Source organism: Rissa tridactyla, chromosome 4, assembly GCF_028500815.1.
Source record: "Rissa tridactyla isolate bRisTri1 chromosome 4, bRisTri1.patW.cur.20221130, whole genome shotgun sequence".
In the NCBI taxonomy this organism is placed as follows: domain Eukaryota; kingdom Metazoa; phylum Chordata; class Aves; order Charadriiformes; family Laridae; genus Rissa; species Rissa tridactyla.
In genome coordinates, this window is record NC_071469.1 from 38,072,157 (window position 1) to 38,092,425 (window position 20,269).

Here is a 20,269-nt window from a genome sequence, read left to right on the forward strand (position 1 = left end):
CACATTTGGTCAGAATCAGATTCATAAGAAGCCACCATCCTGCCCCTTAGTTATGACACCACCACTGAGGGGCACCAAGCAGATTCAACTTAGACTAGGGTGTTTACTTTTTGAGTTAGAAATAGCCTTTATTTTTTAATGACAGCTGAAAACTCAGTTGATGACAGAAATCAGAGCTAGGAGCTAATGTACTCTATTCCCCTGCTCCAATGCAGAATCAGCTTTCTCAAAGCCAGTATGCTTCAGAACCAGTTTAATTTGTTGTTAAAATTCTACAGGGATGAGGATTTGATAGCCTCTGTAGGTGATTTATTCCAGCACTTCAGCTTCTCCATCACTAGAGTTCTCCTTCCTGTCTAATCAAAGACTTCATGTGACTTGGGCAGCCTAAACCCGTTATGCCTGGCCCCCAGCAGACAGAAAAAACATTCTCTTTCCCTTATCAATATATTTTCTCTATTTAAGGATTGCTTCACTCATCTCTTTCCTAAGCTAGAAAACACACAATTTTTTTTCCTCAGAAGACAGGTTTTCTAGATCTCTGCTCAACTTTGATGTCCTTTTCTGAACCCTTTGCAGCTTGCACCTTTATGAAGCAAACCTGAATACAGTACTCCAGAGGAGGTCTTAGCATCAGAGTTATAATATTATTTTTAATATCCTGTACATAATACATATATAAAATTTATATAAATGTAAATGTGCATTTATAATGTGTATATATTAAAAAATAAAAATAAGCACACGCATCCCTCTATGCACATGCTTATCTTCTTAGAGTTTCTGCAGTGGTACGATATCATTAAACCATTTTCAGTTTAAAAACCCATCTTCACGCTGAGATCCTTTTCTGCAGAAATGCTGTATATCAAGGACTTCACCATACTGTTTTTACCACCGATTACCATAATTGTAGAACTTCGTACTTGTCCTTAGTGAATTTTTCTTTATTTCAGATCATTATTTTAAGCGCTTAATATCTTTCAGAAATAACATAACTTAATTACAATGTCCTTACAAAGATGACACACTAATTAGGTAAAAGAATGACTGTTTTAATTTTCACTGCAGCAGAAAGCAGGTAGAGTCTTGAGCTCTCCAACTTACATTTAATTCTATATAGGATGGTGGTGGTTCCCCTCGTGCAACAAGAATGCTATAATGTTTACCAGACAGCACCGCAATACTCAGGGAATTGTGCCTAAAGCTTATTTCTTTTTTTTTGTTTTTTTAAATTGGCTTATTGTCCATACATGCTTGTAACTATTGAGTCATACATAAATTTATTTACACATGTAATTGGTCTTAGGAGGAAAAACTCCAAAGTGAAAATGCTATCAAATCAGTATTTTCCAGAGAGGAAAGAATCATACTACTTTGTGATCCATCCCACACCAACAGAACCCTAAACAAGTCAAACAAACACAGATGTTGGAAGAGACCCTATAAACTTGACTTTCTCCAAGTCTGCTTCCCCCTTCAAACTCCCTACAGAATGGGGGGATGACAACAAGGACCTACTGCTGTTCCTCCAAATACTCATTAACAATGCAGATATACAGATATATCCAAGACACAAGTGAATCTAATATGCATCCAAAAAGGATAATAAGACTGTTCTGTGTGAGGGTAGGGAACATTAGGGGAGAAAAACCTCAAGGGAAAGCCATTACTCTCTCTCAGAAACAGCTTTTGGAAAGCTACATCTTGCAGAAAGAGCTCTGGGTGGGTAATTCTTTGAAATGAAAACAAGAAGATAAAAGCTCTTGTCAAGGGGAAATGGGATGATTTTGAGAAATTAAAATGTACTTCGAGAGAAACCAAATGAAATGTGGGTGGAAAGCATTCCATTAGCCTTGGAAATTCAGATCAAGTACACAGAACAAGACAAAAAGTTAACACCACCCCCCCATACATTGTTCTACAGCATGTTTAAAATATTGATTTGAGCAAATTTAGATGAGAACTTTTTAATCAAATAGTCTTTTTCTCCAAAGCCTACAAAACGTAATTTGAGCGTTCAAGATTTTTTCAAAGCTTTAAATCATGATACTGGAGCCACGTGCAGCTTTTGAGTTGCAAGCAACTCTTGAATAATTCGAGTGCAATGCCTGGCAACACAGCTGTGCTGGCATAACCACTGATGGATAAGACAAATGAGACTCCCAGAACAGAATCAGAAACTTCTGAGGCTGGTATCACTATGGGACCACTGAACCCAGCTGCACGCTTAGCCCTTACTCATCCCACAACTGCAGGGTTTTATAATAAGCTTCTCTCTAACGGCATGATTGGTCCTGGGGCAGCCAGTCATCAGATCCAAGGAAGCACAAAGTCAGCCCCGTCCAAAGGTTCAAACAGTAAGGGACTATCAGACACCAAGCTGCTTTCCTCTCAGGGACTTGAAGATATTGCAGATCGCTTAGATCTCAGTTCCTGGCCTTGGTTTTCATTACTGACGCATGCTCCAATCTACTCCTGCTCTAATATTTATGACTTACTGTTTCAGGTTTCCCTGCCTTACATACCTCAGCTTCCTAGTCTTTGCTCTAGCTTCTAGATATATTTCTGGAATTAGTGTTTACAGACTTTCTGGCAAACTACCTTCTAACCCAGCAGCTGGGGCATGCCTTCTCACACTGCCGCACCAGCAAGTGGGTTGGGGGTGGGCAAGAAGCTGGGAGGGGACAGAGGCAGGATAGCTGGCCCCAGATGGCTAAAGGGACAATCCATAGCATATCACATCATGCTCAGCGATAAGAACTGGGTGGAAGTTTGCCAGGGCTGCTGCTGCTCAGGGACTGGCTGGGCATCACTTGGCTAGTGATGAGCAATTAGAGTTTTTCACATCACATGTTTATCTTGGTTTTGTTTGGGTTTTATGATCGTTGGTGTTGTATTTTGGGTGTGGGGTTTTTTTTGGTTTTGTTTTTTTTTGGGTTTTTTTTTAACTTAAACTGCCTATATCTCAACCCACGAGTTTTCTTCCTTTTACCCTTCCAATTCTCTCCCCCATCCCACTGAGGTGGATGCTTGGCTGATGAAACATCTCTTGTTCACCATGGACAAAAGAACCAAAGTTTCAAAAAAACCCTCTAGCTTCACTCCAAACTTAAAACATACCTAATCACCAGGTAGCACTATCAAATAGCTGCATACAGAAGCAGCTCCCCAATTGCTGATTTGAGCTAGCTGCAGTGTGCCAAATTCTCATCAGAGAAACAACTCCACATGTGTTCAAGTGTAAGCTTTATTGACCCCATTGTATCAGTTGGTCTAGCACAGAGCTTATGTGTCCGAAGTACTGTTGCAGGGCATTTCTTAATATTATTAGTAAAGTTATCTGATAATTTTCTATGTCATTCAACCTAAACAAGTTTTTTGGTTTTGTTTTTGTTTTTAACATATACTTTAAAAAGAGTAACACTACATACTGGAGATCAACATTAAACATAACTGGTTCTCCTGAAGGAAGGGAGAAGACAATCTCACCCATGCCCAAAGTGAATACTTTGAAGGTGAACCTTTTTCAAAAAAAAAAAAAAAAAAAGTAAAGGTTAAAATAGAAAGGAACTGCCAGAGGAGTTCCGTATTTCGAAAGAAAGATATTGCAGCATTATCTCTAAATGATCTTTCATCACAATATAGGTGGCACAAGGTCCTGCATTTTTCTTAACATGACCTCTATATACAGTTGAGTATTAAAACTGCAGTGTTCAGGGATTCCCGAAGTCATCTCCAATGATAGTGTAATCTTAATAGCTCCCAACAGATACCCTCTTATCTTTGCCTTTTGCCAACTATTACACTTGTACCTTCTTACCTCAGTAATGGGGAAAAAAAACTGGTATCATGTTTAGAAAGTTATCTTAGCTTTTAATCTCCAGCCTGTCCTGCATAACAGAAAGATCTACTGAACTACATAACAGTCTAAGGGAAGCCTCTTCTTTTTCAGACTTTTTTAAAGCAATACAAAAATATGTCTTCACACTTGGCGATACACAGCAAAACACTGAAAGACTTCACACTAAAGCACACACAAACCAAACCAAATAACATAGACATTAAAATGCATGGGGAAGCCTAAAGAACAAGTGACTTATTTCTTGCTTCAATTTCATACCTAGATTGAGAAGGAGAAAGAATTAAATTCACAGAACATTCTCAGGAGAATGGATTATTTTCTATTGCTATCTAAGCTTTTTTGCATTGCTAAATAAAAGTGATATTGTTTTTTCTGAAGTTATATTTAGAGGTATAAAGATAGAATTTTCTGTCATATCCCTGTGGTAAATACAAGTAAATGGGAGACTGCTTTATAAAGCAAGAAGTCTAAGTTTTCTTCATTTTCTGTTATTACTTATTTCCTGACTTCGGAAAAATTACATTAAAGAGACTGAAGTTAAATTAGCTAAATAGAAGTTTAAAATAAATATAAAGATATCTAAAGTTCCTTTGGGAAAAATTTTTCCCTAGACATCAGGTTAATAAAGAAATCTATTTTCGTTTTGGTACAATCACAATTAACTTTAATAGTTAGCTAAACAGCACTTAGTATTCTCCAGAGCAGTAACTACTCTTCTGTTCCCACAATGTCATGCATTCTACAGAGCAGTAATGACTCTTCTGTTCCCACAATGTCATTAATTGATCATTAACGTAGTTTCTGTTGCCAAGCAATACTAAAGTTTCTGCACTGTATTTGACCAAATCGCAGCCAGATTACTTAACACACAATGATCAACAACATTTTAACACAGAACAATACCGTGAACAAACTTTAACTACTTTTGGGGGGACTGGAGACCTAACATTCAGCCCAGGTTTCAGAGGCAGGGGGTGGGTGGAACCCTGCAAGTTTGTGGAGCGTGAGATAAAACCAAATGACTGTTCAGGCAAATGTAACAGAAAAAAGTAAATGACCAAAGTTGCCTTCTGTGGGTGTGCGTATGCCTTGAAAGACACTTTTGAGTCAAAATTCTGTTAGAATTTGGCATATGGTACATTTGGTAAAAGGATAAAGTCAGTAGTTGAACTGTGACTATTTTACTAGTTTACTAGTTCTGTAACTAGACAGAAAGAATGTACTTAAAGAGTACAGTGGGTTTCTCTAGGTAACTGAAAGGGTAAAAACTGGATAAATCTTTAAAATTTAGAGGAGAAGATGGCTATTGTTCTCCTAATGAGTGAATTCTATTTCCTTGTTTGTAAAATGGATGCAATACTTACCTATGGCTATCAAAGAATTTTAAAGACTCAATATAATTTTGCACAATATTGATATAAAAGTGAGCTGTAAAAATAGTATCAGTTCACAGAACTAGACAGCTCTGCCAATGTAGTTACTTTTTATTTTAGAAAATGTTACCTGTGATTAACTTGTACAGTTTTAGGCAGCTAGCACCTAAGAGCAACCAGCACCAGCACCTTTGACACATTTCTGATTTCTATCAAAACAATTCCGTGGCATCTTTCATCCTGATCAGTCTGGAAGTGGTTTCCAGAATTTCTAAGGTTTGTTTACAAACATCTCACTTTATCACACATTAAGGCAACACGCTAGTTTAGCACTGACCAAACACTGCAGAACAATTTACATCACAACCTACTCTTAGGCCTAGCTGTCTATGAGTATTATGACCATTAGAAGTTGCAAATTGCACTAGGTTCACATAAATTCTATTAAGAACATTGCTAATCCTCGAGGTTATGATTTTTAACTTCTTTGAAAAGTAGTAGCCATGAGTTTAAATCTCATTTTAATTTTTTTCCATACTGAAGATTGACATAGCGGTATAAACAACTAACTCTACTGCAAACAGTTTACCATGGCTGAGCTGCCACATAGAATTATGCTACAGGCTCTAGGAAATATTCCGGTTGCTTTCCTTAAGCCCTTTACTTACAGCTCTCTTAAGAAACCAGACACAGAGACAATACACGGTGACTGGCATTTAAAGATGGTGTTTCGTGATTTCTTTTTTTCCACTGAGCACTCATCTTGTCTAGCAGTAACTGAAGTGCCTGAATTGTAGGATAAGCACAGGTCTTCTGTGTGCTACAGTAAACATGCTTCCAGTACTTAAATGTAAGAGGCGAATGAAGAAGATCTCATAGTCAAAGGCTAAAGACAGAAATACCTTCACAACATCAAAAATTTTGAGACTTTAGGGATTTCTCAGCTCTTAAATGACCCTCAGATGCTTTTAGGAAGACACAAGTGTTTGTATAAATCATGACTTTCAAGTGCACTCTCAGAATTGTTTGTTAGACAGTTCTAAGTAACACTTCAGGACTTTACTGCAGACAAAGCAGGGAGATAGCAAATTGACACTATGCTGAAGATACATTTTGCCCTGATTGCAATAACGTAAAAAACCACTTGTAAAAACAATTTAAACAAAGGTTTTGTGTAGGCAAGGAAAAGGCCCTCCGACCCTACATGGTGTATAAGCTTGAATGCATGTAAAAATATTTAATTGAATCTTTGAAAGGTATATTTGTTTAAAATAATAAGTATGCTTAAACTTTACTCAAGATAAAAAAAGGTACGTTTAGAAGATAAAGATAGGCGCTTACAGCCAAAGGAAGGAAAAAGGGACCTCTTACCATGCAGAAACATATAGTGATGATACAAAAAGAAAAAAATATCTGCTAGAATAAAAACTGACTTGCTAACACATAGTCAAAACATCAAGCTCACAGTAGCATGAGCATAGCCTAGGGTCAAAAGTGTTATGAACAATCATTATTTCATTTCTATAGTTAGCAGATGTACAGTTAATAAATTAAGATATACAGTGAAGTGAGCACTGCTGGCATATTTTTCCTCTTTGATCTGTAACGCTTTCTGGACTAAATATATGTTAACATGGATTTAGGCAGTCTTACAAAGATTGCCATAAGAAGAACTAGCAAGAAGTAGGGCTGTGCTACTAAGCATATGCTTCCTGTGTTCTACTGAACTGTCAGCATTAAATAGTCAATATGGCCGTGGACCAGCAAATTAGACCCTACTTTTTTGATTTCAATGACAAAGCTGATAGAATAAGTATCTTTACAACTGGGGACAAAGTAGGAGACAAAGCCGTATTGAATTTCAGAGAACTGTCTGCCAGTTGAAAGTACATTCTTTTCTTTTCCAGGCATTTTATATACTACCTAATGGAAAAACATGGATTCAAGGAGTTAAAGTCACTCTTCTACTTACAATTCCACTCCAGAATCACAGTCACTAACGAAGATTTCCTCCAGAATAGATTAATTTAGAATAAATTAATTCTGTTCAGAATTAACCCCTCTGATGGGGAGTTTTCACTGAATCTAACCTTTCTACAGCCTCTGTATTTTCTAGTCTTTTCAATCATTTTACCCCTACCTCCTGTTCTTCCTCCTTATGCACTCTCCTCCCTTCTTTGATTTATCTTTTCCTCCACTTCCCTACTGTGACTTCTCTTTCTCTCCACACAATCACTTTCTCATCTTTAAAAGATATTGTTAGCTCCACTTACATGCTACACTTCCCCTTCTTTTCTAAAGCAATCACACGCAATGCATTTCCTTGTGCTCTACAGCTCCTCATGTCAATCCAGATCATAGCAGTAACAGCACACTGTAGCTACTTATAATGTTGAGAGATCTTCCAAGTCATGTAGAACATGTATTGACTAACTTTCCTATATAATCAAGTCTCTCCTCTTTAAATTGATGTGAGCAGTCTCAGTCTCTAGAAACCTTCTCCTAATCTCAGGACCAATATCCTTTTTTAAGACACTTCCTGCCTTCAGTCTCTTATCACGCTATTTTTCCTGAACTCTTCCCTTAGTTTACATCCTGGCTTTTCTGTTGCCTTTGCTTTTAGCAATTCATTTGCAGGATGATTCATCTTGCTCATCCTGATGCAACCTTTCATGGGACTTGAAGAAACCTCTACTTTCAGCATCTCCCTCTCATCATGCTATTGAATAAACACTGGTGTAATGCCAATCTCTCAGATGTAGTGATCATCTACATGACTTCATGCTACCTCTTATGACGCTCACTGTTTCTGTGTCTAAAGCACGTGCCTATCATTCACTAGTTCAAGCTAAAGAACACCAAATTTGAGAGGTGAAAGAGCTTACACTAATCATCCCAAAGTAGATGTTTAAGTTAGTTACACTGAATAAGCTTTTAGTCTTTTCTAAAATAAATAAATAAATAAAGGCCTCCTAACTCTCTGCTTTTGTAATTAGCAGGTAAAACACCACCATTGTAATTCACACTATTCTGTCCACATTCTAATGTCATCTTCTACCCAGCACTTTTGTAGACCCACAGACAATATCACTAACTCCAAGATCCAATCTTTGTTCCTCGCCTCCTTAGCACAGGTCTTGGATTAACTTGGCTCTCTGGACAAAACTTGTCCTTCTACAAAACACCCTGGAATCCATTTACAGCACTGTGACAAAGCTTAGTCTTCTCACTCTTAACTTCAACTTTGCTTATCCCCCTTTCTCATTTTTTCCCCTTATCCATACTGTAAGGTAAATAATTTATACTTGCGTTCTTCACAGCTGTAATTGTGGATTAATTCTTAATGCCTTCTTGGTTAGACCTTCTTGTGATATTTTCTGCATATATAGCAAAAGGCTGCCAACTTCCCCTTACATATCATTGTTGACAGTAGCCTCTTCCACACATGAGTTGCTTTTTTCAAATTTGCATAATTGAGTCTAGGAACATAAATTCAGCTGCACACTTTGTATAGGAATTGTATTCGTAATTGTATATGTAATACTAGCAAGTGCAGTATAATATTAACATGATGCAGTATATATTCTGAAATGTGATGCATCATCATCTCTATCTACTGCCTATTGTTCTCCTTAACCCTAGAGAGCATATGAGTCAAGCACTTTTTCTAGAAAGTAAACTTAAAATATACAAAGGAAATCTGTGCTGATGTCTTGGGGGGGTTCTGTATTTTTAATAATGGAATAAAACTTGCTCAGATACAATAAAGAATTTCTAGAATAATATACAAAATATTACTGGTCATCAGATCTGAGACTGAAGATATAACATCAGTATGGATAGAACTATTAGAGTACAGTGTAATAGCTTTACTTTAGTACTATGTATGGCAAGAAACTCACTCAAGTTTAGTTGTAATCATTCAGCAACCATGCTTTTTTCCCACCATTTTTCTGCTTACCCCCACCCCTCCTCAAACTCCCAGATTAAATTTTTTCTATCTCTTCCTTTATTGGCATGATGATGTGAATGAACTTTGCACAGTGTTTTTGTTGGTAGCCATGAGAACCTTCTGTAAGGAACTTCATTATGTAGGTTATCTATAGTTGTAACAGTTGCACTTTACAATTTATTTAAATACCCTACTGGGGAATTCCAACACAGCTTAAGAACATGCATAATATCATAGAGGATGTACAAATACAGATACTACTATGAATTGCCCAATGACGTGTCTAAATTTCTGCAGCACACATCATAATTCTAGCAGTCCTTAGTGAGTTTACGATTGTTTGCAGATGTACCACAATTCGCTTTGCTAGACCTACATACCACTTGTCAAGGTCCAAGAAAACCCTATTTAGTGGGCTATGGTAAATTTTCTAACTGAAGTATGAAACCCTTTAGAAAGATTCACACACACATATAGCTGAACTGGACAGGTACACTTGCTTTTCTTTGTCACCTGAGTCCTTATAATATATGGATGCGCAGGAATCTGAGAACACATAAGCATGTGTATGCTGATATGCATAGAGTATTAAAAAAGTATTAAGATAATTAAGCCAACAATAACCTCCCATTCAGAGTTTCAGCTACACTACTTGAAATTAATCACTGCAATCATTTTCCTAGATTTTTGTAATGTTATATTTACAATACCTTTTTCATAAAAATGTGGGCACATTAATATTGGTCAAGTAGTCACAATATTAAAACTGTATGAAGGTCTTACACACACTTTAGATGTCTTATCTCACTCCCAGTGAACCAAAACTTGTAAGAATATGAATCAACATTTGTTTAGGAATTAGGGATTTATAGCAGTTCAGTGGATATGTTCTTATCAATAATTAAACGGAGGAGAAAAGATGCCAAAAAGAAACAAAACGTTACTGACAATTACATGTTTCATCAACTTTTCTCAGACGTGCATTTCTCTGCACATGCTGATTAGTAGGTTTTAAAGTTAAAAAAAAAAAAAAAGATTTACAATTAATGTGAAAGATTAGTCATTGTTTATACAGTATTTATGTGCTGTATCACTAGATCAGCACTATGTGTTACTATTTAACTATATAGATTAATTATTTCAGAGCTTAGTGGGTGTTCAAGTACACTTATAAGGACTACTCTGCAACTAAGACATTGCCACATATGCTTTATGAATAGCTCATAGCACTGAAAGACAGCATTAACAAACAGATGCACTACTTACAAGCAAATTATTCAGAATCGTGTTGACTCCAGTACTAACACATTTTAACACTATAAAAAAAACCCACATTTACGAATGAAAAAGTTAGAAAAGGAAACTAGGGATATAGGTCTCAGGCAACAGTCATGCTTGTCCATATATTACAATTCTTACTGTAAAAAGACAAATGGATAACTGATAAGCTCAAAAAGGCATACAGCCGTGATTTTTGTTTGCATTCTTTCCCTTTTGTAGAGAATCAACTTTAAATCTACACTGATTATGCAAGAAGCAATCAAATGTTATTTTGCCTGATTTAAAAATAGCCCTGCTCATTTCAAAATGTTTACATTAAACAAGTTATTTACACACATTATGAGAATATTCCTGCAATATGCAAAATATAATGATTACTTGCTAAACTTTACCAAATTGGTACTTGAAGGAACAACAAAACGCACACATAGAAGTATAAATAACTGGCATTTGTCTTATTCTCTCAAGAAAAAGCAGTAGCCACACTAATCTCTTCGCATATATTATACACACATGCATAAATAGATCCACAAACCTATAAAAACATGCCATCATCTACAGTATAGAAAATTCTCAGTTACGCCTTTCTACTCCACTGATAAATCATTGTAATTCACCAGCAAGTGACCTAAACGTAGCCAGAACATAAACAAATTAATACAATTCTAAAAACCTCCAGACACTCACCAAAAGACTGAATGCAGGTTTCAAGAAGATCTTCCAGAGTGGCCCCTTTTGCTAAGTGCCCCAACGGCATCATTGTGACCTGGGCAAGATTTGAAAGGCTGGGAGAATGACTGATCTGCTCCAGCTCAAGCGCTGATTCAGGGGCAGTGCTGCATGCTTGGGCAGGTTGCCTAAAAGAAAGCACAATAGCGAAGTAAATACAAGAAGATGGAGTGGTAAATTTTACACTGCATGGGAAAGGAGGAGAAATTTAAAGGATAATTAACTCCCTGTAGCTACAGTGGTGCTCTAAGAGATAACCCTCCCACTTAATACGTACACCAAAGAGACTGCTCAGTAATGGACTTTTTTTTTCCCCTCTGCTAAATTTGGATTGTAGAGCACACAGTTATAGAGTTCCTTGAATGATCTGTCAAGATTACCAGAAGTCTTGTGTCTTTGTTGGGGAGTTACGATTACAGCACAAACACAAAAACTCCTCAAACTATGTAACAGGAATATTGTTATACAGTAATCTACCACCACATATTTGCGTGCCCACCAAAAGTAAAGGAGAAAAAAAAATTATAACTATGATCAACTATTACACACATTGGAAAACACCAGAATAGTTTTATTAATTTCATTTGGAAAAATTATTATTAAGCAAACAAAATATCAGCACAACTTTACAGTGGAGTATTTCACAATTTAATAAAAAAATATTAATTTGCACCTGCTCTATATTATTATTACCTACTAAGTTGTTTTATAGTTGCATACATGCTAAACTAATGTTTTTAATAATAAAGGTAAAACAGACCAAAATAAAGCACATATATACTTTTAGGCTTGTATTTTGATCATATAATATCTTAGTGCTCAAGAATGTGTATGTTTACAGATAATATTATAGGCTGTTCATTATTTGCATATAAGTTCATAATTCTTTATGAAATAGTAAATAGGCACATTGCTATGTCAATGAAAAGTGCTGAAAGATTTTTGCCTGCAAATAACAGGAACCAGTTCAAAATCTGACTTGCGAGCGTAACCATAAAGTTCACAAAAGGACAACAACCACTGCTGTTTCAATACAACTTGGGTTTATTTCAGGGACGTTTTACACTTCACAGTCTTCCTAAACAAGTGACTCCAGCATCTTTAAGACGCTATCTTAAACCTTGATACAGCTTTTCTTGGAACACTATGCAAGACTTTATTAATAAAGCTGACAGTCGTGGGAAGAAAAGGCACAGAAACATATCCAGTATGCATTACATACAGATAGGGAAGGTAAAAACACAAACATCCCTGAATGAAGTTAGGCACTCCTGGATGAAGTTGGAAATATGCGTGCCTTATGAAGATAGACTGGACCCTACCTCATCCCAGTGATCTTCAAAAGCCTTATCCTAAATTTCTGTCTCATTGGAACGCTGAGAAAGCCACAAAACTGCACATGATGCCGCTTAGAACCCAACACTGACCCCAGGCCTCCATAGTTTCAGGAAGAAGTCAGGAAAATATGGGCCTGATCCTGCAGAGGCAGTGACCATCACTCAGCTCCTCCATCCCTAAGCTGACAGTGGCCACACAAAGAATGTTTTCTTCCCTTCCCCCTTTCTCTAAATTTCCCTCTTCGCTTTGTGATCCGACTTCCTGTTCTAAAATAAAAAGAGCAAGGGCCCAAGCAGCTTTCAGGGGTTTCTTTCTACAAGCTTAAACCCCTCTCCTAACTTTTTTCAGTGCCTCTTCAACACAGGGCAGAGGATCCCTAGCAATGCAGTTGTAATAAAGGAGGAGTTACAGCAGAAGATACTGTAGGTCTTGGCGACACAGTGTAGAAAAACTAAAGTGTCCGCACCCCCAAAAAAGTTTACTATAACACTGTGGCCGAGTTGGCAACACTGGACAGGCAAAACTCAGCCGGTGAGACGCCTGAAACTAACCATTCATTAGCACAGATCCCCTTGCAGCAGTTACTTGACATGAAAAATAGATTAAAGCTGTGCTGGGGGGGGGGGGGTGGCGGGGGGAGGACGACGAGCACCCCGCATTTCCACCGCACGCGATCTGGCGGTGGGGAAGAAGCCACAAACGACCGACCACCAGCTCGGGAACTGGCCCCCGGGTCAGGCGGCACTTCCCCGGCCAGCAGGGACACAGCCTGGCTCGCCGGCCCCGGCCGCGGCTCCCCGCCCGCCGCGCCCCCCCTCCCCCCCGAGCAGACCGCCGGCGCTGCCGCAGGTAACCGGAGCCCGGGCGGCCGCCTAGCCGCCCCCCCCGCTTCTTTTCCCCTCCCTTTCCCACCCGGGAGGGCCTCGGACGGCCCCCGGGGAGCCCCAGCCGCCCCGACTACCGCGCCCCACGGATGCCCACGCCAGCCCCGCCGCGGGGGCACCACGGCGGCCGCGCACCGCGCCCGTCCCCGCCGTCCCAGGCGGGCACCCCGCGCTCTCCGGGGTCACCCCCGGGACCCGCCGCCTGCCCCGCGCCGCGGCAACAGGGCAATAAAACAGCAAGGGCGAACTCACTGGTTTTCTCTCCGTCTCCCTAAGGTTCCCATGTCCGCGCCAGCCGCGGCTCCGCCGCCCGGCCGGCTCCGCCAGCAGCGCAGGGCGCGGGGAGACGCGGGGCGGAGGGGGTCGGGGGGAGCATCGCCTCCGCCCGCCTCGCCGCGCTCCCGCTCCCCGTCTCGCCTCGGGAAGAGCCTGAAACAGACTCAAGTGGGGCAGCGGCGGCGGCAGCCGCCACCCGTGACGAGCGAAGATCTTATCAGCAGAAGGAAGTACTGAGCTGCTGCCGGGCTGCTCTTCTCTGAAGCCACCGGATTTACCAGGTACCGAAACACACTCACGACGCCGGGCTGTAGAGCGGCCGCAACTTTTTCCACAGCACAACTCGGGCAGGGCAGGGCCGGGCCGGGCAGGCCCTCCCCTGAGGGCGAGCCCCCTCCCCGCGGCGGGCTGAGCCGCCGGAGCTCACGCGTGTGCCTGGCAGCAGCCGCCGAGACACACGCCCGCCCGCTGGCCGGGGACCAGCCGCCGCCGGGCCACCTGTGCCGGGGCGGGACAAACGCAGCCGAGCGCTGGGACAAACGGGGCCACACGGCGCAGGCACACCTCGCCACCGGGCCCCCCCCCCGGGTACGTGACTGCGGGTGGGGTGGACCCACGCGCGGCCTGGACCCGCGCGCGCTGATTGGCTGTTTCGCCGAGGGCCGGCGGAGGGGCGGGGTGTCGAGGGGAGGCGGGGGGGCGTTGGGGGTGTTGGCGAGCGCTCGCCTTGGCGAGTGGGTTCGAGATTGGGAGGCCGAGGGCAGGACGGGCCCCCTCCCGGCTGGCAGGGGTCTGGCGAGAGGCCTGAGGGGAAGGTGCCCGGGTGGCTCTGCTCGGTAGGAACGCACCGGGCTCCCCCCGCCGTGGTACTCCGCAGCTGGCAGCCAGCGATGGAGCAGGGGCACAAAACTGAGACACATTCACAATTATTATTTTTAAAGCCCCTGTGCTTATTCGGCACCTCCCGCTGTGCCTCCAAGTTTAATCGCGGAGCAAGGAAAGGGGAGCCTGTAGTTTTCATGGTCCTTGTAGCACAGCGACCAGTTTCTGAGAGCTCCTCCAACTCAACGTTGACAGCTCCGTCACTTCTGAGGAGAAATGACCGGGCAGAAGATTCGAAATGGGCAAACTCAGTTTGACCAAATGGTCTTTTGTTGGGAAATAAACTCAACGGAGCAGTACAAAAGTACTGGGTCACAGGGCACCTTGGCTGCTGCATTGTCAAACAGCTTGAGAGCTCAATTTAAGTTCTAAAAAATCACTTAGGCACCATAATGCCATCATGCCTCACACTGAGCTCCAGACAATTTTCATAAACTGTTTCTTTAATTTTAAGACTAACTGGTAAATTTCAGGTATTCAAAGTAATTCTCTGCCAACAATGAGGGCACATTTCTCTTTAGGTCTCCAAAATGATCAACTTTGCAGCGGACGCAGCTCACTGGCGTTTTCTCAGAGGCAGCTGTAACTACCATTATCAGAACAGGAGCTGTGCCAACCTGACTTGTGCTTTGCAGAAGACCTCCAGGGAAAAGGAAAAACCCTACATACTCCTGGAAATTGCATCAGTGATTCAGTAGGTGATATTCTTCTGAGTAAGTTTTAAACTCATTCCTAGCGTAGAGCTTGAAGGTCACTGTGGTTTAAGACATACAAATACATTAATATATAGCTGAGAATACAGACCACATGGTCTGTGCTCTTATCTGTAGCAATTACATTGTTAAGTCAATCTCCTGTCCGAATTCTACTTCAGAGAAGTACATCCCAGCTATCTTTGCTTTCTTTAACACATTTTCCTTGAGAAGTTCATGTGCATGCATACACACACCAATAAATGGAGGTTTGATGGAAAGAATACTCTCTAGCTTTGTGGTCAGAAGGTAATCCATATGCAAATCTTACAGTACACAATCTCATACAACAATCCAATTGTAACTTACATGCCCACACAGCACTCTGACGTACTGATCCTTGAATGTGACATTCTTCAGATGAAATGGCCTCCTACTGTAAAGTAGATTCATGACTGTTTTGGGTCCTCAGAGGATCAGAGATTTGCTCTGTGGAAAGGCAAGATATTTCTGCTGTTCTCAAAGCTTCAATCAGTAGATGATTACTTCAAAATATAACTTCTGATCCAAAGAGTTGGAAGATAATGATGACTAGGATGGGACATATTGCTCCCAAGAGAACATGACCAACGATGTGTTTTTATACTGTTGTGCTCAGATTCCTGGAAGATCTCACAACGATAGTAACTTATAAATTGGATTTTACCATTGGAACCAAGTGAAGGGACCAGCATACTGCCTCAGAGCAAGCCGGATCTTTGAAGTTCTGTTGTACTGCAAGATGTGCCTTTCTCCCTCCAAGTTAGTGCAAGTCCAAAAACCTAGCTTGGCCTTGAAGTGGAATGAAAATAATTTTCTTAAGCTGTTTTTTCATACCTACTTCAAGCTCTTTTAACTTGCCATCTTTCCTGGGTCCATGTTCCTGCTCTTTACAATGGGCCAACTAGTGGAGTTTGTACAGCCACATGGTGAGTTGCACACAAAAATTAATCATGGCAAAAAACCCAACCCAACTAAAAATGATACATGTTCTGCCATACAGTGTCAATTATTTAATTCACCACCCACTCCTATTAGCTCAACTGCTACCACAACTAAATAATGGCAAAAGAGCAAGACCACATTTTTTTTCCAGTAGCTTTCACTTAGATCTGTTCTGCATAGATCATTGTAAAATCACAACCTGATTCTGAAAGCTTTTCAGTGTCCTTGTGGGATCGTGAATGAGAAGGTTCCTTGGCACTGACAGAGCATCTGCTAAGGGCTGGGGTCAGTAGACAACATTAGAAAGGCAAGCCAGGCAATCTAGTGTAGGAAGCAAGTCCAGAAAAGCGGAAAATCTTGCTAACATAGTTGGAAAGAAGGACAGCACATGGAAAGTTGTGAAGAGTCACTGTATGGAAAGTCAACATACGTCATGCAAATAGCTAGTAATCAGAATCATTGTGTTTAACAAGCTGTTGTCAGTGAGGGCCTGCTAGCAATTGCACATGAAAAAACTTCTTTCATCTGAGCTATGATAAGCCAAAAGTGTGGCTATCCCGTATAGCTGATAGGAATAGCAGCCCTATTTAAGGCATCATCTAAATATACTTCTGTGTTATAATCAAAGTTTGTAGCTGTTAGAACAGTTTTTGTTGGTGTGAGTGTCGATTTCTGTTACAGCTAGTAGAGCATTTCTAGTGTCTTGCTCCAAGCCTGGGTCATAACTTTTGATTAGGATGATCTAGGCTTTGGGTGCTTTCACTAATTTCTCAAACATTTCTATTTTTAGAAAGTTGTAGTGTTAGTGAAGGTTTTGGTTCACTACCAAATGGTAGTGGCAATTCTCTTGCTGTTTTTCTCTTGACACACCTTTGCCATAGTGTCTAGGGATGGAATGTTCCACTTTCTGAAGCAATGTGATCTCTTAACAGTGTTAGTTTTTGTGACTTCATTACAAATATCTTCCTTCAATGGTGCATGTTCTAGGGTGATTTTTTGGACAACTCGAGCTTTCATTTATAAGTGGGAGGCAATAAGACTCATACTTATGATTGCAGAATGGGACCTGAAAGTGTAAGAATAGGACTGAGAGAGGGGATGGTGAATTAAGAAGACCGGACTAATCTTATTTGAGTGCTTTGGGTTGTCAGTAAGGTACCTCTGAGGTTCCAACTTTTCTGCAAGAACAGAAGGAATTGAGAGCACCCAATAGCCACTGCCTCCTCATGTTTAAGGACCATAGGTTTGTGTACATTATATGCAAGACATCTTACAAAGTTAGTAGCTATACTACTAACAGATCTACCTATCCAGTCTACCTCTTTATTGACATTTCTTCTGTAAACGCTGCTTCTGTTAAACCTTTTAATGTCCAGCAGACAGCCTTGAGCTGAACAAGGTGGAAAAGATACAAGACTAGAATTTATGGAAGAGGAAAAGGAAAGGAAAATTCTCGGGCAGGTCTAGAACTACTAGCAAGCACTTCTCTGCAGAACCTAGAGTAGAGCATGGAGTACCTGGGTCTCACTAGTTTTGGATTTTGCCAGAGCATTTCTTAGCTTATTTGCCAGCCATGAGTTCTCCACCAATCTCAGTGAACACTCAGGCTGTCATTACAGCTTCTCTGAGTCATTTTATCAGCTCAAATGCCAAAGGTCTGTGGGATGGATTGAATTGCGTCCAGCCCTAGTAATGACCCATGTAGGTATAAATATGCCACCACCTGATGGAACATCTGTGGTTTTCAGTCTTGGAAATTATAGGCAAGGCATGGTTTGTAGGTAAAGGTAATATCTTTTATCAGACCAACTAGCACAGTTAGAAGAAGACAAGGTTCTGAGTAGACTTGAAAAGGGCTTCTGCAGAGAATCACAGAATCACAAAATGACTGAGTGTGGAAGGGACCTCAGATCCATCCTCCTGCTCAAAGCACGGCCAGCGGTGGGACTAGACCTGGTTGATCGGGGCTTTATCCAGTTGGACCTTGAACGCCTCCAAGTCTGAGGACTACACAGCTTCTCTGAGCAACCTGTTGCAATGCTTGACTGCTCTCACAGTTAAAAAAAAAAAAAGGAAAAAGATTTTATCTTATGTCCAATCAATATCTTTTCTTGTTTCAGTTTATTGGTTGTCTCTCATACTCCTGCCATGCACTGCTGTGAAGAACCTGGCTCCTTCTCAGTAACCTTCTCAGAAGTACTATGAGTCTGCTATTACACCCCCCCTGAGGCCATCTCTTCTCCAGGCTGAAGAGGCCCAATTCCCTGAGCATCTCCTCACAGGGCAAGTGCTCCAGCTGCCAACAATTTCAGTGGAGTGGTGAACTCGCTCCAGTTTGTCAGTGTCCTTATTGTGGAGGGGAGCCCGGAACTGGATTCACTCTAAAGAGTGCTGAGTAGAGGTGGTGTAATCACTTCCCTTGATCTGCTGGCTCTGAGCCTGCGCATACAGCTCAGGGTGTTGTTGGCATTCTCTGCTGTCAGGGCACACCACTGGCTCGTGTGCTGCTTGCTGCCTGCCAAGACCTCCACCTCCTTTTCAGCAGTGCTGCTCCACAGACGGTCAGTCCCCAGCCTACACTGGTGCAAGGGTCTCTTCCTTCCCAGGTGCAGGACTATGCATTTGGCCTTGCTGAATTTCGTAGAAGTTCCTGTCAGTCCATTCCTTCAGCCTGTCTAGGTCTCTCTGGATGGCAGCCCTGCCCTCAAGTGTACGGAATTGTCATCCCAATTTGATGCTGCCGGCACACTTGAGAGTGCACTTCATTGCCCCCCCTCCCCCAAACTGTTAACAGTGTTTAACAGTGTTAAAATGGACAGATCCCAGGACAGGTCTGTGTGCTACTCACTGCCAGCATCCAGTTAGAGTACAGCCCATACCCTCTGAGCCTGACCATTCAAACAGCTTTTTACCAGATGGGTATCTATTTGTCCACCCATCCAGATATCAATGTCCCAAACTGAATACAAGAATATTGTAGGAAATTATGTTGAAAGCTTTACTAAACTTTAAAAATATTAACATCTGGAAATCAGTCTACTTTTTCCTATGTTGTCCTAGTCAGTCTAATAAAAGGCCTTATCTCTACCTATACAGCTTATATGTGTCCTTAAGCCACAGCAGTTATGACAGTGTTACCATGTAGAGATGCCTCGTGAAGAATTGTGCAATCCAAAATTAGGAGAATCATTTGTCTCACTGTGTCTACGGATGTCAATATTGCCTTTAACTATGAAACAAGATACAATCTCTTTCATAGCATCTCTGCATCATTCAGATCATAGTATATGATCATATGTAGTAGGGGCAAATAAGGAGGCACACTGATGGGAGCTGTTGTTTTCAACTGCTTTGGTTACAGATGGTAAACAGCTTGTAATCACTAAAGAAAGAGGACTGTAGAAGTAAAAATGTGGTCTGATGGCCGAGATAATTGAAAACTGCTTGTGAATCTTTGATGGACTCTCCTACAGTCCCTTGCTCTTGAAGCAGTAATGCTGAAAAAGAGTTTTCTACATATTTATTGACTGTATTCCTGAGGTTTTGGATGCTGACTGGCCATTCTTTTATCTCCATAAATATGAGCATTCACTAGTGAAAATTAAATAAAAACATGTACTTAGATAATGCAAAGTACTAAGTAGTGCTAATTAATTTGTTTGAATAAAAAGCTCATAGTTGTCTCTTTTTGAGTACTGCAACTTCTGTGGCCTTTCCCTTGTGCCTCTGCTCCCTGTGTGAAATGGGAAAAACAATCTCAGGTACTTCACAAAGATGACTGATAAATTCTTTTCTTGACGTACAGCTGTGCTGGTAAGAATTTATCCAATTGCTTAGTAATACGCTGAAAATAATTGCATTCATGCTTGTGAAAGTGCTCATATATTCCAGTGATGCACACTATACACAAGTGCATGATTTTGCAACCTAAATTAGAGGTTTGGCATTCAGTCCAGGAAATTTGACACTGATAGGTGGATATATGCATCAGGCAGTGCATAATAGTGCACCAG

General features: G+C 41.0%; 1 protein-coding gene and 1 long non-coding RNA gene across 2 annotated transcripts in view; one reads left to right on the plus strand and one right to left on the minus strand.

Moving 5' to 3' along the window:
* RASGRP1 (RAS guanyl releasing protein 1) overlaps positions 1-13,808 on the minus strand; it is a 43,215-nt gene extending 29,407 nt beyond the window's left edge. Inside the window, exons 1-2 of the mRNA XM_054197846.1 lie at positions 13,675-13,808; positions 11,159-11,328 (exon numbers count right to left, since the gene is read on the minus strand). Of these exons, the coding sequence (XP_054053821.1) occupies positions 11,159-11,328; positions 13,675-13,706 (202 nt within the window). The 5' untranslated portion in view covers positions 13,707-13,808. The remainder of the gene's footprint in view (positions 1-11,158; positions 11,329-13,674) is intronic.
* A 43-nt stretch (positions 13,809-13,851) lies between these two features.
* Positions 13,852-19,948, plus strand: LOC128908187 (uncharacterized). The gene is made up of 3 exons (XR_008465879.1): positions 13,852-13,979; positions 15,102-15,274; positions 18,377-19,948. It is a non-coding gene; the product is annotated as an uncharacterized LOC128908187 (long non-coding RNA).
* Positions 19,949-20,269: the final 321 nt, after the last annotated feature.